General features: G+C 49.0%; 1 protein-coding gene across 3 annotated transcripts in view; it reads right to left on the bottom strand.

Annotated features, from left to right (window-relative positions):
- LOC147115987 (coagulation factor X) overlaps positions 1–17,774 on the bottom strand; it is a 64,827-nt gene that overhangs the window by 23,727 nt on the left and 23,326 nt on the right. For all 3 annotated transcript variants that reach the window (XM_085990670.1, XM_085990669.1, XM_085990671.1), the window contains one exon: positions 15,142–15,329. In XM_085990670.1, coding sequence (XP_085846796.1) covers positions 15,142–15,329 — 188 coding nt within the window. The remainder of the gene's footprint in view (positions 1–15,141; positions 15,330–17,774) is intronic.

Genomic DNA, 17,774 nt, shown 5'->3' with positions numbered 1-17,774 from the left:
TGGATAGCGCCTTTCCTGAGTGTCTTGTTCTTGGTGCGGAGGCGATTCTGGCCGCCTTTCGTCGGTTAGTTCATCAGTTTCCCCTGCTACTGTTTCTGGGGTAGATGCTACCGGTATGTCGGGCTCATCCCCAGGTACGCGAGACATGGGGTTGATTCGTTCCTGTGACGCTAGGATCTGGTCGACGTGGCATCTCACAATGTTCTCCCCGACATCCACTGTGTACATTAATGGCCCCTGCCGTGTGCATATCGTTCTGAGTTGCCATTTCTCTGTTCGGTAGTCGAGGGCCAAGACTGGTTGTCCTACATTGAAGCTCCTTGTCGGCTTCTCATTGATGTGCTGGAATTGCTTATCCTCAACATTTCTTCGCACATTTGGTCTGAGCAAATCCAGACGAGATCTCAACCTTCGGTCAAAGAACATCATGGCCGGGGTCTGGTTGGTAACCGCATGTGTCGCATTTCTGTAGGCTAACAGGAAATTGTCCACCTTATGCTTTAGTGGAATGTCATCATCGCACATGGCCCTTATTGCCTTTTTAAAGGTTTGTACGAACCTCTCAGCCAATCCATTTGTGGCTGGATGATACGGGGCGGATGTGTAATGCCTTACCCCATTCCTTCTCATAAATTTCCGAAACTCTTCGGACACAAACTGTGGTCCGTTATCAGAGCAAATCTGCTCTGGCAAGCCGTTCCTGGCAAATATGGTCCGTAGGACTGCAATCATTTTCTCCGTAGTGGTGGAGGACATTTTGATCACCTCAGGCCATTTCGAGGGCGCATCCACTGCTATTAAGAACAGTGAGTCCATGAATGGACCAGTAAAATCAATATGCACCCGTTGCCATGGAGAGGAGGGCCACTCCCATGGGTGTAGAGGGGCATGTGGTGGTGCATTTTGGACCTTCTGGCATCCTGAGCAGCTCTTTGTTAGGTCCTCGATTTGTTGATCGATCCCCGGCCACCACACATAAGCCCTAGCAAGGCTTTTCATTTTCACCCCTCCCAGATGGCCTTCGTGAAGCTCATTGAGCACTCTCTCCCTTAACTTGGGTGGAATTACCACTCGGGATCCACACATCACTGTCCCCTGGCATACTGACAGCTGTTCTCTTCTGGAAGAGAATGCTGGCAACACTGAGTCGCCATGTGTTGGCCATCCCTTCACCGTCAAATCATATACCCGAGAGAGTGTCGGGTCATTTCGGGTCTCCTTCTCTATATCCGCGTTAGTTACTGGCAAGCGTCCAATTATCGACGAATAAAATATTTCGATAGGGTCCACTGCTGGTGCTTCCTCCACCATAGGCAGTGGCAGGCGTGATAGCCCATTAGCGTTTCCATGCTGTTTTGTGCCCTTATACTCGATTTCATATTGGTTCGCCCCTAGAAAAAGGGACCATCTTTGTAGCCGTTGTGCAGTCATCACCGGAACGCCCTTCTTTGGATTAAAGATGGAGACAAGTGGTTGGTGGTCAGTCAGCAAGGTGAACTTCTGCCCATGCAGATAGTGGTTGAATTTTTTTACTCCCCATACTAGGCTGAGGGCCTCCCTGTCAATCTGGGCGTAGTTGCGCTCGGCTGAGGTTAGTGACCGAGACGCAAAGGTTACTGGCCTCTCCAACCCGTCTGGGAATTTGTGCGACAGCACCGCTCCAATACCATAGGGTGATGCATCACACGCCAACCGAATTAGTAGTGCTGGGTTGAAATGGGCCAACACCTCTTTTGATGTGATCAATTCTTTGCACTTCTGGAAAGCTCGTTTACATTCGTCATTCCACTTCCATGGTACCCCCGTTTGCAGTAGGGTGTTCAGTGGGTGTAATACTGTAGACAAATTTGGTAAGAACTTATGGTAGTAGTTCACCAGCCCGAGGAACGACCTCAGTTGTGACACATTTTCCGGTGCTGGAGCCTTGACTACTGCCTCAATCTTTTCAGGGGACTAATGTAACCCCTCTTCATCAATAATGTGGCCACAATACGAGATCTGCTTCTGGAAAAACTCGCACTTGTGGCGATTAGCTCGTAGCCCATATTCCTTTAATCTAGTGAGCACCTTCTCCAGGTTGGCGAGGTGATCACTGTCATTTTCGCCCGTGACCAGGATGTCGTCCAAATGACACTGGGTCCCTGAAATCCCTTGCAGGACTTGATCCATTGCCCTTTGCCAAATAGCCGGAGCCGATGCTACCCCGAACACCAGCCGGTTGTATTGGTAGAGACCTTTATGAGTGTTGATCGTGAGGTATTGTTTCGAGGCTTCTTCTAGCTCCATTTGCAGGTACGCCTGGGCCAGATCAATCTTAGTGAAGCGTTTACCTCCAGATAGCGAGGCGAAAATATCTTCAATCCGTGGAAGCGGATATTGTACCGTGTGAAGGACTGGGTTCACTGTCACCTTAAAATCCCCACAGATGCGGACCTTCTTTGGTTCCCCAGGCGTATTACTCAATGACCTCTTCATTACAGGAATGATTGGTGTAGCCCACTCGCTCCAGTCCACTTTGGACAGTACTCCCGAACGTTCCAAACCTTCCAGCTCTGCTTCGACGGCTGGTCGGATCGCATAAGGCACCGGTTTGGCCTTAAAAAACTTTGGGCTTGCATTTTCCTCTATTTTAATCATTGCTGTTATGCCTTTTAGTGTTCCGAGTCCCTCCTGGAACACTTCTTGTACGTCAGTTAGCATTTTTGACAGTCGTCCAGGTGTGACGTCGTCATCCTTTTTGGCCTCAACCTTCAGTGCCTGTATGGAATGCCAATCTAATTGTATCTTCCGGATCCATTCACGTCCTAGTAGTGGTGGTCCTCCATCTGGCAATACATATAGGTCCATTTTTGGTATTTCCTGGCCTTTGTATATCACATTCACCCTTATTTTTCCTTTAGGGTAGACTTTTTGCCCCATGTACGTCTTCAAGACAATCTCTGTAGCTTTCAAGGATATATGTGAGAATAGCCGCTTGTAGTCCCTTCGGTTTATGACTGTTAGGGCTGACCCTGTGTCCAATTCCATTTTCACTTGGACTCCGTCTATCTTGAGCGTGACCCACATAGTCTGGTGATCCTCCATTTTGATTACATTATGTAGTTTCAGACAACCCAGCTCCTTGCTTCCGGAGTCTGTATCACTTTTCTGTTCGTCTGAACTACTGTCCATCACCTTATGTACCTTTTTGTACTTCTCCTGTGGAGATTTCTTGCTGCTGGTTTTCTTCCCTGACCTGCAGACTCTTGCTATGTGTCCTGCTTTTCCACACTGTCTGCACACTTGGTCTTTGAACCAACAATCCTTCTGGTCGTGTGTTGTTCTGCCGCAGCGATAACACTTCCCTGCTCCATATGACATTTCATTGGTGCCATATTCTTGTGGTCTCCGTTGTATCTCTGCAGCGCCCCGTGCGGCTGCTTCGTGTGATACTGCCATGCTGAAAGCCTTGTCCAGCGTAAGATCCTTTTCTGATAGAAGCCGTTTCTGGGTTCCTTCACTTTGAAGCCCACACACAAACTTGTCCCTTAACGTATCTGCTAGTCCCATTCCAAACTGGCAGTGTTTCGATAGCTTGCGCAGTTCCATTAAATACTCAGCATTACTTTCGTCTTTCTGCTGGTTCCATTTGTGGAACTTAAATCTTTCTGCTATCAGCAGCAGTGTGGGGTTTAAGTGGTCCTGTAGGATTTCCACTATGCTTTCAAAATCCTTATCCACTGGCTTCTCTGGGGTTATTAGGTTTTGCAGTAAGCCATACGTTTTTGCACCCATGGAATTCAACAAAACCAGTGCTTTCCTGGCATCTGGCACCTCATTCGCCTTGCAGTACACCTCAATGCGTTCCACATATGTCGCCCAATCTTCGACTTCATTGTCGAACGCAGTGACACTGCCACTCTTCGGCATCCCTGGGTGTGGTTAGACTTTCTAAAATGGCGTCTCCCGCGCTCTGCCTTCTTCTCCGCGGCTCAAAATGGCGTCTCCCGTGCTTTCCTTTCTTCCCGCGCTCGCCCTTCTTCTCCGCTGCGGCTTCAAAAATGGCATCTCCCGCACTCTCCCTTCTTCTCCGCGGCTCAAATGGCGTGCTCTCCCTTCTTCTCCGCAGCTCAAATGGCGTCTCCCGCGCTCCCTTTCTTTCCCCACGGACGCTGCTCAGCCCTTGAGCCCTGGCTGCGCTCTGCACATTCTCCTGTGCGCCTCTCTCGTTGCCGCCGCTCGGTCCTGAACCCCGGCTGTGCTTTACTCTCTCTGTCTTTTTGTTTTCCGTCGACGCCGCTCGGTCTTCAACCCCCGGCTGCGCCGTGCGCTCTACCCTCTCTCTTACCCCGTCGACGCTGCTCGGCCTTTTCTGTGCCATCGGTCGGCTCCAGCCGCCGCTGTCCGGGAAGGGTCTGCGCTGTACCTGTTGCCAGTCTGTTGCTGGATCGTCGTGGCTGGAGAACCAAGCCCAGCTCTCAACAGCCTCCCCTGCGATGTTCACTCTCTCTGCCGGATGACTGGGCTGTTGCTCGTGGTCGACGCCCGTGCTTCTGGCCTCGACTTTCTTCCACCGTTCTCCCGGAGCGAATCCTTGGAAGGAAATGCAGAGTTGCAGGTAGATTCGAATCGGCCTCGTCGCCACTGTTAAATCCGTAAATCTTAAGGTATGGTGTTCTTCAATAACTAGACGGAGGCTGTAGATTAACAATCAACAGGTGTTTACTGGAGGAGGGTAGTCTAAAGACTAACAGTACAGATGCCTGCTCAAGGCTTATATACAGGTGTGGTCACTGCCGGTACTACAGTATACAGGAGCTGTAAAAGTAGTTCTCTCTTAAAGGTACATACACTACAGCCACCAACTATGATGGCAGCCTCTTACAGCTTCTGCAGGCCTTTAAATCCTACACTTGATTTGCTGTCCACCAATGGGTGAAGTTCCAGAACAGGTGCTTTCCATGCCATGTTACTAAGGCTGACTCTGGACTTACAAGGTTGGGCATTTGCTCCTCGCGTGTTGTTTGACCTTCAGCCAAGCTTATAGCTTATTAGACTATCTAAGCTCATGTGTCCAGATTTAATTTCTAATGACTGTCTGAAACCTTCCCTAGAGTACAGATTCCATTCTGTAGACATCAGCTTGGCACAGTTGATAGGATTCTCGCCTTTTGAGTCATGGGTTGAACTTGAAGCCCCACTATGCACTTGGGTACATAATATAGGCCTACACTCTGGGGCATGCTGTATTGTTCGAGGTGCTGCCTTATGGTCTTATGTCTTAAACCAAGGCCGTGTCTGTTAGCTCAAGTGGATGTAAAAGATCCCATGGCACTTTTCGAAAAAGAACAGGGGAGTCCTCCCAGTCTCCTGAACAATATTCCTTCCTTAACCAACATCATCAAAAACAAACTGCCTGCCACGTTTCCCTACATAAAACAGTGAATTATTGTTTGTAAAGTGCTTTGGGACAGATGTGTTAGGGCACTAAATAAATGCAAGTTCTTTCTTGATGTTGATTTCTTACCTGTTACTTGGATCTTTGTGAAGGTTGAAAGATTTCTCTGGGAAAATCTCTGGTGAACTCCTTTACCAGAAACCATTCCCTGGATGGGTAGTTCAGTGTGTTTCACACTGTTATTTACACATTAAATCATTTTGCTGCAGTTAGAAGTCACTAAAGGCAGGGTTCAGTACTTACTTCTTTCTTTATCACTATTCTTGGCCACATTGAGACCCTAAAGTTACTCCGTGGAATACTAGTGTATGAATGAGCTCATTAACCCATTTAAAGTTGGGCAACATCATTGTTAAGGTAGTGCTGGAAGAAATTCGAGGTAAACATGTTCTGTGTTCATGTAGAAACCTCTCACTATGTAATTGGGCGATGACACAGCTACTGATGACAGAAATCCTGTTTTTTGACACTTTTGGCAACCTGGTGTCATGTGATGCTAATGCAGTACCTGCTCATAGGAAGCACAAGTCCCGAGACCACACAAATACATCATTGTATACACATGTAAGGGGACGAGCTTCCTGGCCCCACTCTGCCTGGGTACTGAACAGGTGCAGCGAGCCCAGAGGGCTGCCGTGTGGTGCTTTGCTCACAGTAATCCACAAACAGCAGCCAAAAGGCCGTCAGCCAAACCCTGGCCTGAGCCCTCGGAAAAGCAGGAAAGGAACTTACCTGCAGGGCCTTGATGTGCCAAATAACTGCCCGAATCCGAAGTTAAAGCTTAAGACTGAAGCCTTTTATTAAATAAGAATCATGGCAGAGTTAACAGAGTCCATCATCGACCGAGCCCTTGGTAGAACATACAAGAGGGGCGGGGCCAGGGAGGAGCATTAGTGGTTCCCCCTAGTGGAACATTCCAGACATTACAAGTGCAAGTACAAATATCAGAACACAGTTATTTCATCACATTCACCCCTGCTATAGATTCAGTGTGTCAGGTGGTCTGATAATCCTCTGGGAACAACGTAACTCTTGCTGAGGCTCCTCCCGGAGTACTAACTCCGGTTCATTCGAATTCCCAGAATCATCAGTATTTTCCACACTGAGGGTTTGTGTCTCTGAAGGTCCAATACCACGATTGAAAACTCTCTCAGAGTCGAACTCTTTTCGAGCTCCAGCAGGTGCAAGATCTTTAATAGAGACCGTATCCTCTCGCCCATCCGAATATTGAATATACGCATACTGGGGATTAGCATGGAGGAGTTGTACTTCCTCCACCAGTGGATCAGTCTTGTGGCCTCTCACATGTCTGCGCAACAACACAGGGCCCGTGGTCGTCAACCATGTGGGTAACGATACTCCATTAGTAGCTTTTCTTGGAAAACTAAACATCCTTTCATGAGGGGTGGCATTCGTCGCTGTACACAAAAGAGACCTTATGGAATGCAGCACATCTGGCAGGACATCCTGCCAGCGAGAGGTCGGCAGGCCTCGTGACTTCAGAGACAGTACGATAGCCTTCCACACTGTCGCATTTTCTTTCTCGACCTGCCCATTACCACGAGGGTTATAGCTGGTAGTTCTACTCATTGCAATCCCCTTCGATAGCAAAAACTGTCGTAATTCTTCGCTCATAAAGGAAGAACCCCTATCACTATGTATATAGTTAGGCATGCCGAACAAGGAAAACAGTTGGCAGAGGCATTTAATTACAACAGCACTAGTCACATCCGGACAGGGGATAACAAAGGGGAACCGAGAGTACTCGTCTATAATATTAAGAAAATAGACATTACGGTCGCTCGATGGAAGGGGACCTTTAAAATCGAGACTCAAACGCTCAAATGGTCGAGTTGCTTTAATAAGATGAGCTGGCTCGGACGGCTTATAGAAGCGGGGTTTGCATTTAGCACAAACATGACAGGTTCTGGTCATTGTCCGGACCTCCTCAATAGAGTAGGGTAGATTGTGGGACTTAATGAAGTGGTTCATTCTGGTAACCCCAGGGTGGCAGAGTGCGTCGTGGAGACTTTGAAGCTTATCTGTACCTAGACTAGCACATACTCCTCGTGACAAAGCATCCGATGGCTCATTAAATACTCCAGGCCTGTACTGAATATCATAGTCATATATTGACAGTTCTATTCGCCATCTTAAAATCTTATCATTTTTGATCTTGCCTCTCTGCTTAGTGTTGAACATAAAGGCCACAGATCGCTGGTCAGTAATGAGCGTAAAACGTTGGCCAGCGAGATAATGTCTCCAATACCTGACTGCTTCAATAATTGCCTGTGCCTCCTTTTCCACTGAAGAATGTCGAACTTCTGGTCCTTGCAATGTACGAGAGAAGAAGGCTACTGGTCTACCAGCTTGGTTAAGAGTTGCTGCCAACGCAAAATCAGTTGCATCACTTTCCACTTGAAATGGGATCTTCTCATCCACGGCACATACCACTGCCTTCTCAATGTCCCGTTTGATATTAAGGAAAGCCTCGTGAGCTTCCGCCGATAGCGGAAAAGACGTCGACTTAATAAGAGGTCGGACTTTATCTGAGTAGCTAGCCACCCACTGGGCATAGTACGAAAAGAATCCCAGACACCTTCTTAAGGTTTTTACAGTGTGAGGTAAAGGTAATTCCTTAAGTGGGCGTAATCTTTCAGGGTCTGGCCCGATTACCCCATTCTCCACAACGCAACCAAGAATACACAAACGTGTAGTATTGAAGGTACACTTGTTTTCGTTGTAGGTCAGGTTTAACCTCTTTGCAGTCTCTAGGAACTTCGCAAGATTTTGATCATGCTCCCGTTGGTCACGCCCACAGATGGTAACATTGTCCAGGTACGGGAATGTTGCTTCTAATGCGTATTCATCCACCATACAATCCATCTCCCGTTGGAAGGCGGATACCCCATTCGTCACTCCAAAGGGCACCCGAAGGAATTGGAACAGGCGCCCATTAGCTTCGAAGGCCATATAAGGTCGGTCTTCTATTTTGATGGGGAGTTGATGGTAGGCAGACTTTAAATGAATGGTGGAGAACACGCGGTACTGAGCTATCTGGTTCACCATCTTAGAAATACGAGGCAAAGGATAGGCGTCTAATTGGGTATACAAGTTTATAGTCTGGCTATAATCGACCACAAGTCTTTTCTTCTCATTAGTTTTAACCACCACCACCTGGGCACGCCACGGGCTACCACTGTGTTCGATGAATCCCTCCCGTTGAAGCCTTTCCACTTCCTCTTTTATAAATGTTTTATCTTCTGAACTATACCGTCGACTCTTAGTCGCTATAGGTCTACAATTAGGAGCAAGGTTCGCAAACAAAGAAGGCGGGCTTACGTTTAAAGTAGAAAGGCCGCAGACTGTGAGCAGAGGCTGAGATCCACCATACTTAAGGGTAACGCTCTCATGCTGACACTGGAAGTCCAAGCCTAATATTAAGTTCACACACAACTGAGGTAATATGAGGAGTTTAAAGTCCTTATACTCCGTATCCTTAACGGTCAATGTGACTTTACAATATCCAGTTACCTCCGAAGTAAGGGATTTGGACGCCATCGCAATTTCACTTCGAGTAGGATACACCTTCAATGAACAGGAGTTAACAAGGTTGGGGTGTATAAAACTTTCAGTACTGCCACAGTCTATCAAACACCCAGTAGGACGACCATTAATCTTAATGTCCATCATAGATTTTGACAAGGAACACGGTATGGTCTGGTCAACCGTAGCCAAGGCTAGAGTAAAACGATAGGCGGCAGCAGAGAAGACATCGGGTACAGGATTACCCTTACACACTTTACTAAAATGTCCCCGTTTCTTACATTTAAAACAGGTAGCCTCTCTGGCTGGGCAACTTTGCCTGGGGTGTTTAGATTGGCCACAAAAATAACACTTAGACCCATGGGGCACAGCCACAACAATAGGATTAAGTGGGGGCTCCATTGGTGTTATGGATGCCTCCATACTCGGAACACACGAGGCTGAGAGAGATGCATGGGCTGATGCATACACTTCTGAATTCTTCTGGGCTACATCTAATGATCGAGCAGCAGCGACAACCGTTTTTAAAACTAACGAGTCGTTCTCGAGCAGTCTCTGTCTAATATAATTAGATCGGAGGCCAGATATGAAAGAATCGCGGATGGCTTCTTCCTGATACACTATGGCAGAGACAGCCTTGTAGTTGCAACCCTTAGCCAAAGCCTTAAGGTCCTGCAGGAAATCGTCCAGAGATTCCTCGGGTAATTGCCTGCGAGTAGACAGGAGATACCTGGCGTATACTTCGTTAACCGACTTAAGGTACTGGGCTTTAAGAGCTGCGAGGGCCTCTTCATATGTAGTAATATCTTCAATTATAGAGTAAGTTTGATGAATTACCAAGTTGGTTAGAAGACCCAACTTGTTAACCGTCGGATCGGTCGATGATGCGATGAAGTGTTCAAAACATCGGAGCCAATGCGTAAATTTCTTCGACGCATCTGCCGAATGGGGATCGATATCCAGACGCTCTGGTTTCAAAAATCAATCCATCTTCCAAAAGTAGTTATTTAATAAAATTGATGTGCCAAATAACTGCCCGAATCCGAAGTTAAAGCTTAAGACTGAAGCCTTTTATTAAATAAGAATCATGGCAGAGTTAACAGAGTCCATCATCGACCGAGCCCTTGGTAGAACATACCAGAAGAGGGGCGGGGCCAGGGAGGAGCATTAGTGGTTCCCCCTAGTGGAACATTCCAGACATTACAAGTGCAAGTACAAATATCAGAACACAGTTATTTCATCACAGGCCTCTTCCTGCCCGTCTTAGAGCATCCAATCAGAAAGTGGCTGAGTGCAATGCCTTAAGGCTTATTTTTTCTTAGCTCCTCTCCAAATGGAACAAGAAAAATGAGGCAGAAGGACTGTGGTAAACCACTGTTATTGTTACACTGTTGTTATCACCTACACAAGGTTACCTCTTGCCTCGCACACTGTTATACTTAGGCATACCTCAGCTGACTCCGCCCATGGCTCCGCCTGCTTGCCCAGGTATAAAGGTGATTGTTTGGCTAGTATTCTTCCTTGCTGGAACCGATCACCCACGAGGGTGGGCTCTGTTATTTAGCCAATAAAAACCTATAGTTACTATCTTAACTCGTCGCTTTTCATGGAATGAATTGATAGGTATATCAATTTTATTGGCTAAATTTTGAAATGACTGACCAGCCCCAGCAGCCGACTTGGCTGCGAGCCCTCCGACCGCCGTACCTGGATCTAAATCCACAGGCAGCGAATTCAGCCCTCGACTTCGACCACTGGTTGAGCTGCTTTGAAACCTACCTGGTAGCCTCCGGCGTGCCATCGGAAGCCGACAAGCTAAGAGTTCTGACCGCCCAGGTGAGCCCTAAAGTATTTGCACTCATCCGGGACCTTACTACATACAAGGAGGCCCTCGACCTGCTAAAAGAGCAGTACCGGAGCCCAGTAAATTCAATGTATGCCAGACATCTCCTAAGATCCCGCTCGCAACAGCCAGGAGAGTCTGTAGATGAATTTTTACGGGCGCTACAAACACTCGGCAGGGACTGTGACTTTAAAGCTGTATTGGCTGCACAACATGCTGAAGGAAATATCCGTGATGCCTTCGTGAAAGGCCTTCGGTCCAACTACTCACGGCAAAGACTGCTTGAATCAAAGGACCTCGACTTGAAAGCAGCTACAGCCCTCGCTCGCTCCCTGGAAGTGGCCCATCGGGACCTCGAGGCGTACTCCGGGTACAGTGCTGCGCGACCGTGGGACTCGGGCCCGACTCCGGCCGCAATACCCCTTGCACCGCCGCTCCTGGGACCTACTACGGCGTCGGTGTCCCGGAATCGATCGGGACCGCCACCCCCGGGACCTGCTGCGGCAGCGGAGCCCCGCGATCGGGCCGCCAGCTGCTATTTCTGTGGCCAGGCGAGACATCAAAGGGCGCGCTGCCCTGCAAGGAACGCGACCTGCTCCGGCTGCAGAAAAAAAGGCCACTTCGCGAACGCCTGCAGAGGGAAAGCCACAGACGCCAGCAGTGCCTCATGTGAGTTGTGGGGGTGGCCATCTTTGATCAAGGCCACAGACGCCAGCAGTGCCTCATGTGAGTCGTGGGGGCGGCCATCTTTGATCAAGGCCACAGACGCCAGCAGTGCCTCATGTGAGTCATGGGGGCGGCCATCTTCTCCGCCATTTTGTTCGCCGCACTCGGCCGCCATGTTGTCTCCAGACCCGACCACCGCCTCACCTGCCGACGACAGCAGCACACTCAGCCATACACTGGCCTCCGTCACGCTGGACCAAGCTCTCCCGCATCATCTGTCCAGGTCCATGATGGACATCGAGGTAAACGGCCGCGCCACGACCTGCTTGTTCGACAGCGGGAGCACGGAGAGTTTTATTCACCCAGATACAGTGCGCTGCTACTCCCTCACTGTCTGGCCAACGCGCCATCGGATCTCGATGGCGTCGAAGTCCCATTCAACAGACGTCAGCGGATACTGTGTGGTGACCCTGTCGGTTAGGGGCACGGAATATAAAAACTTTAAACTTCTCGTCCTGCCCCAGCTCTGCGCTGCCGTCCTACTAGGGCTGGATGTCCAATGCCACCTCCAAAGTGTCACTTTGGCATACGGTGGACCCCTCCCCCCACTCACAGTCTACAACCAGCAGTTTTTAAACCGCCCGCCGCATACCACCTGCGGCCTCTCCACTCTCAAAGTCCCGCCCCCCTCCTTGTTCGCTAACCTCGCCCGCGACTGTAAACCCGTCGCTACCAAGAGCAGGCGGTACAGCGCCGGGGACAGAGCTTTTATTAGCTCTAAGGTGCAGCGTCTCCTGAAGGAGGGCATCATCGAGGGGAGCACCAGCCCCTGGCGTGCCCAGGTCGTAGTCGTTAAGACCAGCAATAAAAACCGCCTGGTCATCGACTACAGCCAAATCATAAACCGATACACCCAGCTGGACGCATATCCCCTTCCCCGCATATCTGACATGGTCAACCAGATTGCACAGTACCGGGTATTCTCCACCATCGACCTTAAGTCGGCCTATCACCAACTCCCTATCCGCCCTGAGGACCGCCAGTATACCGCCTTCGAGGCGAATGGCCGCCTCTACCACTTCCTTAGGGTTCCCTTCGGCGTCACCAACGGGATTTCGGTCTTCCAAAGGGAGATGGACCGGATGGTTGGGCAGAACGCGCTGCAGGCCACGTTTCCTTATCTAGATAATGTCACCATCTGCGGCCGCGACCAGCAGGACCACGATGTTAATCTGGAGAAATTCCTCCGTACGGCCCAACGGCTGAATCTCACTTACAATAAGGAGAAATGTATATTTAACACCTCGCGCCTTGCCATCCTCGGCTGCGTAGTAGAGAACGGAGTCATCGGCCCCGACCCCGAAAGAATGCGCCCCCTCATGGAGCTTCCCCTTCCCCACTGTCAAAAGGCACTGAAGAGAACCCTGGGGCTCTTCACTTACTATGCCCAATGGGTGCCCAATTATGCGGACAAAGCCAGACCCCTCATGAAGTCCACCTCCTTCCCCCTGACAGAAGAAGCATGCGCAGCCTTCTCCCTCATAAAAGGAGACATTGCGAAGGCCACAATGCTCGCAGTGGATGAGTCCATCCCTTTCCAAGTGGAGAGCAATGCATCCGACTTTGCCCTAGCTGCAACCCTTAACCAGGCGGGGAGACCTGTGGCCTTCTTCTCAAGGACCCTCCAGGGCCCTGAGATCCGACACTCTTCTGTCGAGAAGGAGGCCCAGGCGATTGTGGAAGCGGTACGACGCTGGAGGCATTACCTGGCAGGCAAACGATTTACCCTCCTCACCGACCAGCGTTCGGTTGCTTTTATGTTTAATAACAAGCTGAGGGGCAAAATCAAGAACGACAAGATCTTGAGGTGGAGAATCGAGCTCTCCACCTACGAGTACGATATCTTGTACCGGCCGGGTAAACTCAACGAGCCCCCAGATGCTCTATCACGAGGTACATGCGCCAACGCGCAAGTTGATAGACTGCAGACCCTCCACAACGACCTCTGCCACCCCGGGGTCACTAGACTTTACCACTTCATTAAGGCCCGCAACCTGCCCTACTCCATCGAGGAGGTCAGGACCATGACCAGGAACTGCCAAGTCTGTGCCGAATGCAAACCGCATTTCTATAGGCCGGACAGAGCAAGCCTGATCAAGGCCACCCGCCCCTTCGAGCGCTTGAGCATCGATTTTAAGGGGCCCCTCCCGTCCTCTGACCGTAATGTGTACTTCCTCAACATTATTGACGAGTACTCCCGTTTCCCCTTTGCCATCCCCTGCCCAGACATGACCAGTACCACGGTCATCAAATGCCTGAACGACCTCTTCGCCTTGTTCGGGTTCCCGAACTATATACATAGCGACCGGGGCTCATCCTTCATGAGCGAGGAACTTCGCCAGTTCCTGCTCGCGAGAGGTATCGCTGCGAGCAGGACCACCAGCTACAACCCCCGGGGGAACGGCCAGGTGGAAAGAGAGAACGCAACAGTTTGGAAGGCCGTCCTCTTAGCCCTAAAGTCTAAGGGCCTCCCAACCTCTCGCTGGCAGGAAGTCCTCCCGGCAGCGCTCCATTCCATCCGGTCACTGCTTTGTACTGCCATTAATGCCACCCCTCATGAGCAAATGTTCGCTTTCCCCAGGAAGTCGACTACGGGAACCTCGCTACCAACATGGCTGACTTCTCCGGGGCCCGTCCTGCTGCGGAAGCATGTGAGGACCCATAAAACGGACCCCCTGGTCGAGAGGGTGAACCTCCTGCACGCCAACCCCCAGTATGCCTATGTGGAATACCCAGACGGGCGGGAGGACACAGTCTCCTTGCGAGACCGCGCACCCTCGGGCACCCCTGAGACACCACCGTTATCCCCCACCACTCCCCCAAATCCAGCTCCTGTAGGCGGCATGCCGGAACCTCAGGGGCCTTCGTCGACCACGCAGACACCAGCATTAACATCGGATACGGCACCACCGCCGCCACTGCTGCGCCGGTCAGAAAGGCTTACGAGGCCTCCTGATAGACTGACATACACGAACTAGTAGTACACTTCACCCCGCCGGACTCAATTTTAAACAAGGGGTGAATGTGGTAAACCACTGTTATTGTTACACTGTTGTTATCACCTACACAAGGTTACCTCTTGCCTCGCACACTGTTATACCTAGGCATACCTCAGCTGACTCCGCCCATGGCTCCGCCTGCTTGCCCAGGTATAAAGGTGATTGCTTGGCTAGTATTCTTCCTTGCTGGAACCGATCACCCACGAGGGTGGGCTCTGTTATTTAGCCAATAAAAACCTATAGTTACTATCTTAACTCGTCGCTTTTCATGGAATTAATTGATAGGTATATCAAGGACCAGGTATTTAATGATTACCCCTTCTGCCTCATTTAATGATTACCCCAGGCCTGCATTACTAGTTTCAGCCTGTATTTCCTATGCTAGCACTTGGGGAATAAGTGTTCCTTGTGTGCTAAGCAAAGGAAAATCGGAACCTTAGACTTTATGCAAACTGCATCTCCGCAAAATGTAACCACACTTTACACATCCAAACTCCATCTCCAAGACGTGTTGCTAACAGATACATTAAGACAGCTCTTAGGATGTCTGAAGCAAATGGGTAGGTACCATTTTAGAACTTGTGTCTCACCTGCCAAGGACAAAGACCTCGTCTGCAAAGATCTCCACCAATAATTCGTGTCCGAACTTCTGTTTCATTGTAATTTAACTTTGTTAAGTAATCAGAGTCCGTGTCTGTTTCATTGAGGGAATATTCTTCCTCATCCAGCAAGCGAGTTTGTAATCCATACAGAGGTATCATCCCACATGGATGTGTAACTGCATTTGAACAGAGAAGAAAAACAAATCCAATGGAATATGAGGGATGCAGCAAGAAACCAGTTGGTTAAGGGTTATCCTGAAGGTTAGTCTAAGTAATCTGAGCAGAGATGGACACTCCTGATTCATATTTAGTCAGCTTCAGGTGGCTAAAGATTTAGATGTTGCCACAGCCAGGAGTATGATGCCATTGGGCTAGCTGGGATTGGGAGGAAATTCTGCTGTAGTATCAAGGGTCTGACTAAAAACTGCCACCGCACTTCAAAAAATATCCTAACATGTCAACTAGACTGGCATAGAGTGGGCACATAGCCTTCACGGGGGGATGGCTGGGGATTGCTTACCTGGTCTATTGCAAACTGACACACATTTCCTACTACATATCACACATTCTCCACAGATGCGCTGCTCTCCTCTAATTTTAGCCCTGTGTTCATTACTAGATTGTGTAACAACCAGGGTGACATTAGTGTCTTGAACTATTCAAAGCATCTCCCAAACAAACCTGCAAATAATCCCCAGCAACTCACCAACTGTGTTATTGGCTGACTGCCTTTAACCAGTGTAGAATATATATCTTGCAAATTAAGCTACTACTAAGTTATAATTTAAAAAGCAGAAAGTTAATTTTCATGAGAACATAATAAAGCATGCAATAAAAAAATAACACAAAAGTCCATCAAACACAGACTGCCCAATTCACCCTATCAGACCCACACAGTCCAATCTACTTCATCAGATCCACAAACTGTCCAATCCACCTCATCAGACCCACAAACTGTCCAGTCCACCTCATCAGACCACAGACTGTCCAATCCACCCTATCAGGCCCACAGACTGTTCAATCTATCTCATCAGACCCACACTGTTCAATCCACCCTATCAGACCCACAGACTGTCAAATCTACCTCATCAGACCTACAGACTGTCCAATCCACCCTATCAGACCCACAGACTGTCAAATCTACCTCATCAGACCTACAGACTGTCCAATCCGCCCTATCAGACCCACAGACTGTCCAATCTACCTCATCAGACCCGCAAACTGGATCCCATCAAACCCACAGATTGTGCAATCTGTCCCATTGCAGACGCTACCCAACTCATTTAATCTTCTGCCCTAAATGCAAAACTTCAGAATTGTCGTGTATTGATTGCGAGTTTGACACCAGTCAATACGGTAATGTAATGTGCGAGTTTAACACCAGTAAATACGGTAATGTAATGTGCATTGCATTATGGGAATTACCCGGGAAAACGGCAGTCAGCCATTTTACACAATAAAGAGAACATCGCAGTTAGAAGCCTGTTTGCCTGACTCTATGCTTTAATGCGTACATACAACATTGGCGACAAGGATAACAAACGGAATCATTTTAACTAGGTAGTTGCCCAAGTTTTAGTTAGCTAGGATGGAGAAGACCGGCATTCAGAATTTTGCATGCTTCGCCGAGCCAGCCACGTTGGGTCCAAGATGGACGAGGTGGTTAATGTCTTTTGAGCTTTATGCCGACGTCAAAGGACTCATTATCGACGATACCTCTACAGCTGCCACAAAGCAGAGGAGAAGAGCTCTACTTCTACACCTAGCAGGACCAGATGTCCAGGATATCTTTTCGACTCTACCGGACACAGGAGAGCCAGCAGACTACACGGCGGCGGTTAGTGCTTTGAATCACTACTTCGTGCCCCAGGTCAACGCAGCATTTGCTAGACAGACTTTTCACAAGTTGTCCCAGAAGACAGGTGAGACTGTGCAACAATTTGCTACTCGCTTGCGGCAGGCTGCTAAAGACTGTGCTTTTGGGGGGGATGCGGATAATCAAATAAGAGACGCTATCCTGAGTAGGTGCACGTCAGCCCCCGGAGGAAATTGCTAGAGGAAGGGCATGGTCTAACGCTCGCCCGCACGTTACAATTGGCCTCACAATGTGAAAACGTTGAGGAGCAGATGTCAGCCATGTCATGTACAGAGAAGGCGGAGACAGATACTATTCGTCGTGTTACACAGAAAAGAGGGCTTTATGTGAAAAGCATTATGGGAATTACCCAAAGGGTAAGAGAAACCAAAGGGAAATGGCGATAGGAACGAAAGGAAATGTTACAGATGTGGACACACAGACCACATGGGCAGAGATCCGAAATGCCCAGCACGCGGACAAACATGTCATAAGTGCAAGGGAAAGGATAATTTCTCCGAAGTATGCCACACAAAGGGTACAAAGAAACACAGTGTGAACAATGTAGAGGAACAAAATGACTTTGCATTTGCTGTTACTGGAAATAACGTGACAGAGAGACTTACCTTTTGTGTGGGGGGAGTAAACCTGAGAATGTTAATTGATTCAGGTGCAACTAGTAATGTGATAGATGAGAATACATGGGAAGGATTAAAGTCAGAACACATTAAGTGTCAGTCACATGTCCCTAAGACAGAGAGAAAGT

Source organism: Somniosus microcephalus, chromosome 6, assembly GCF_052327205.1.
Source record: "Somniosus microcephalus isolate GS21.2 chromosome 6, FLI_Smic_1.0, whole genome shotgun sequence".
NCBI classification, from domain to species: Eukaryota; Metazoa; Chordata; class Chondrichthyes; order Squaliformes; family Somniosidae; genus Somniosus; species Somniosus microcephalus.
Note: the sequence above shows the minus strand (reverse complement) of the source record. Positions and strands in the feature narration are given on the sequence as shown.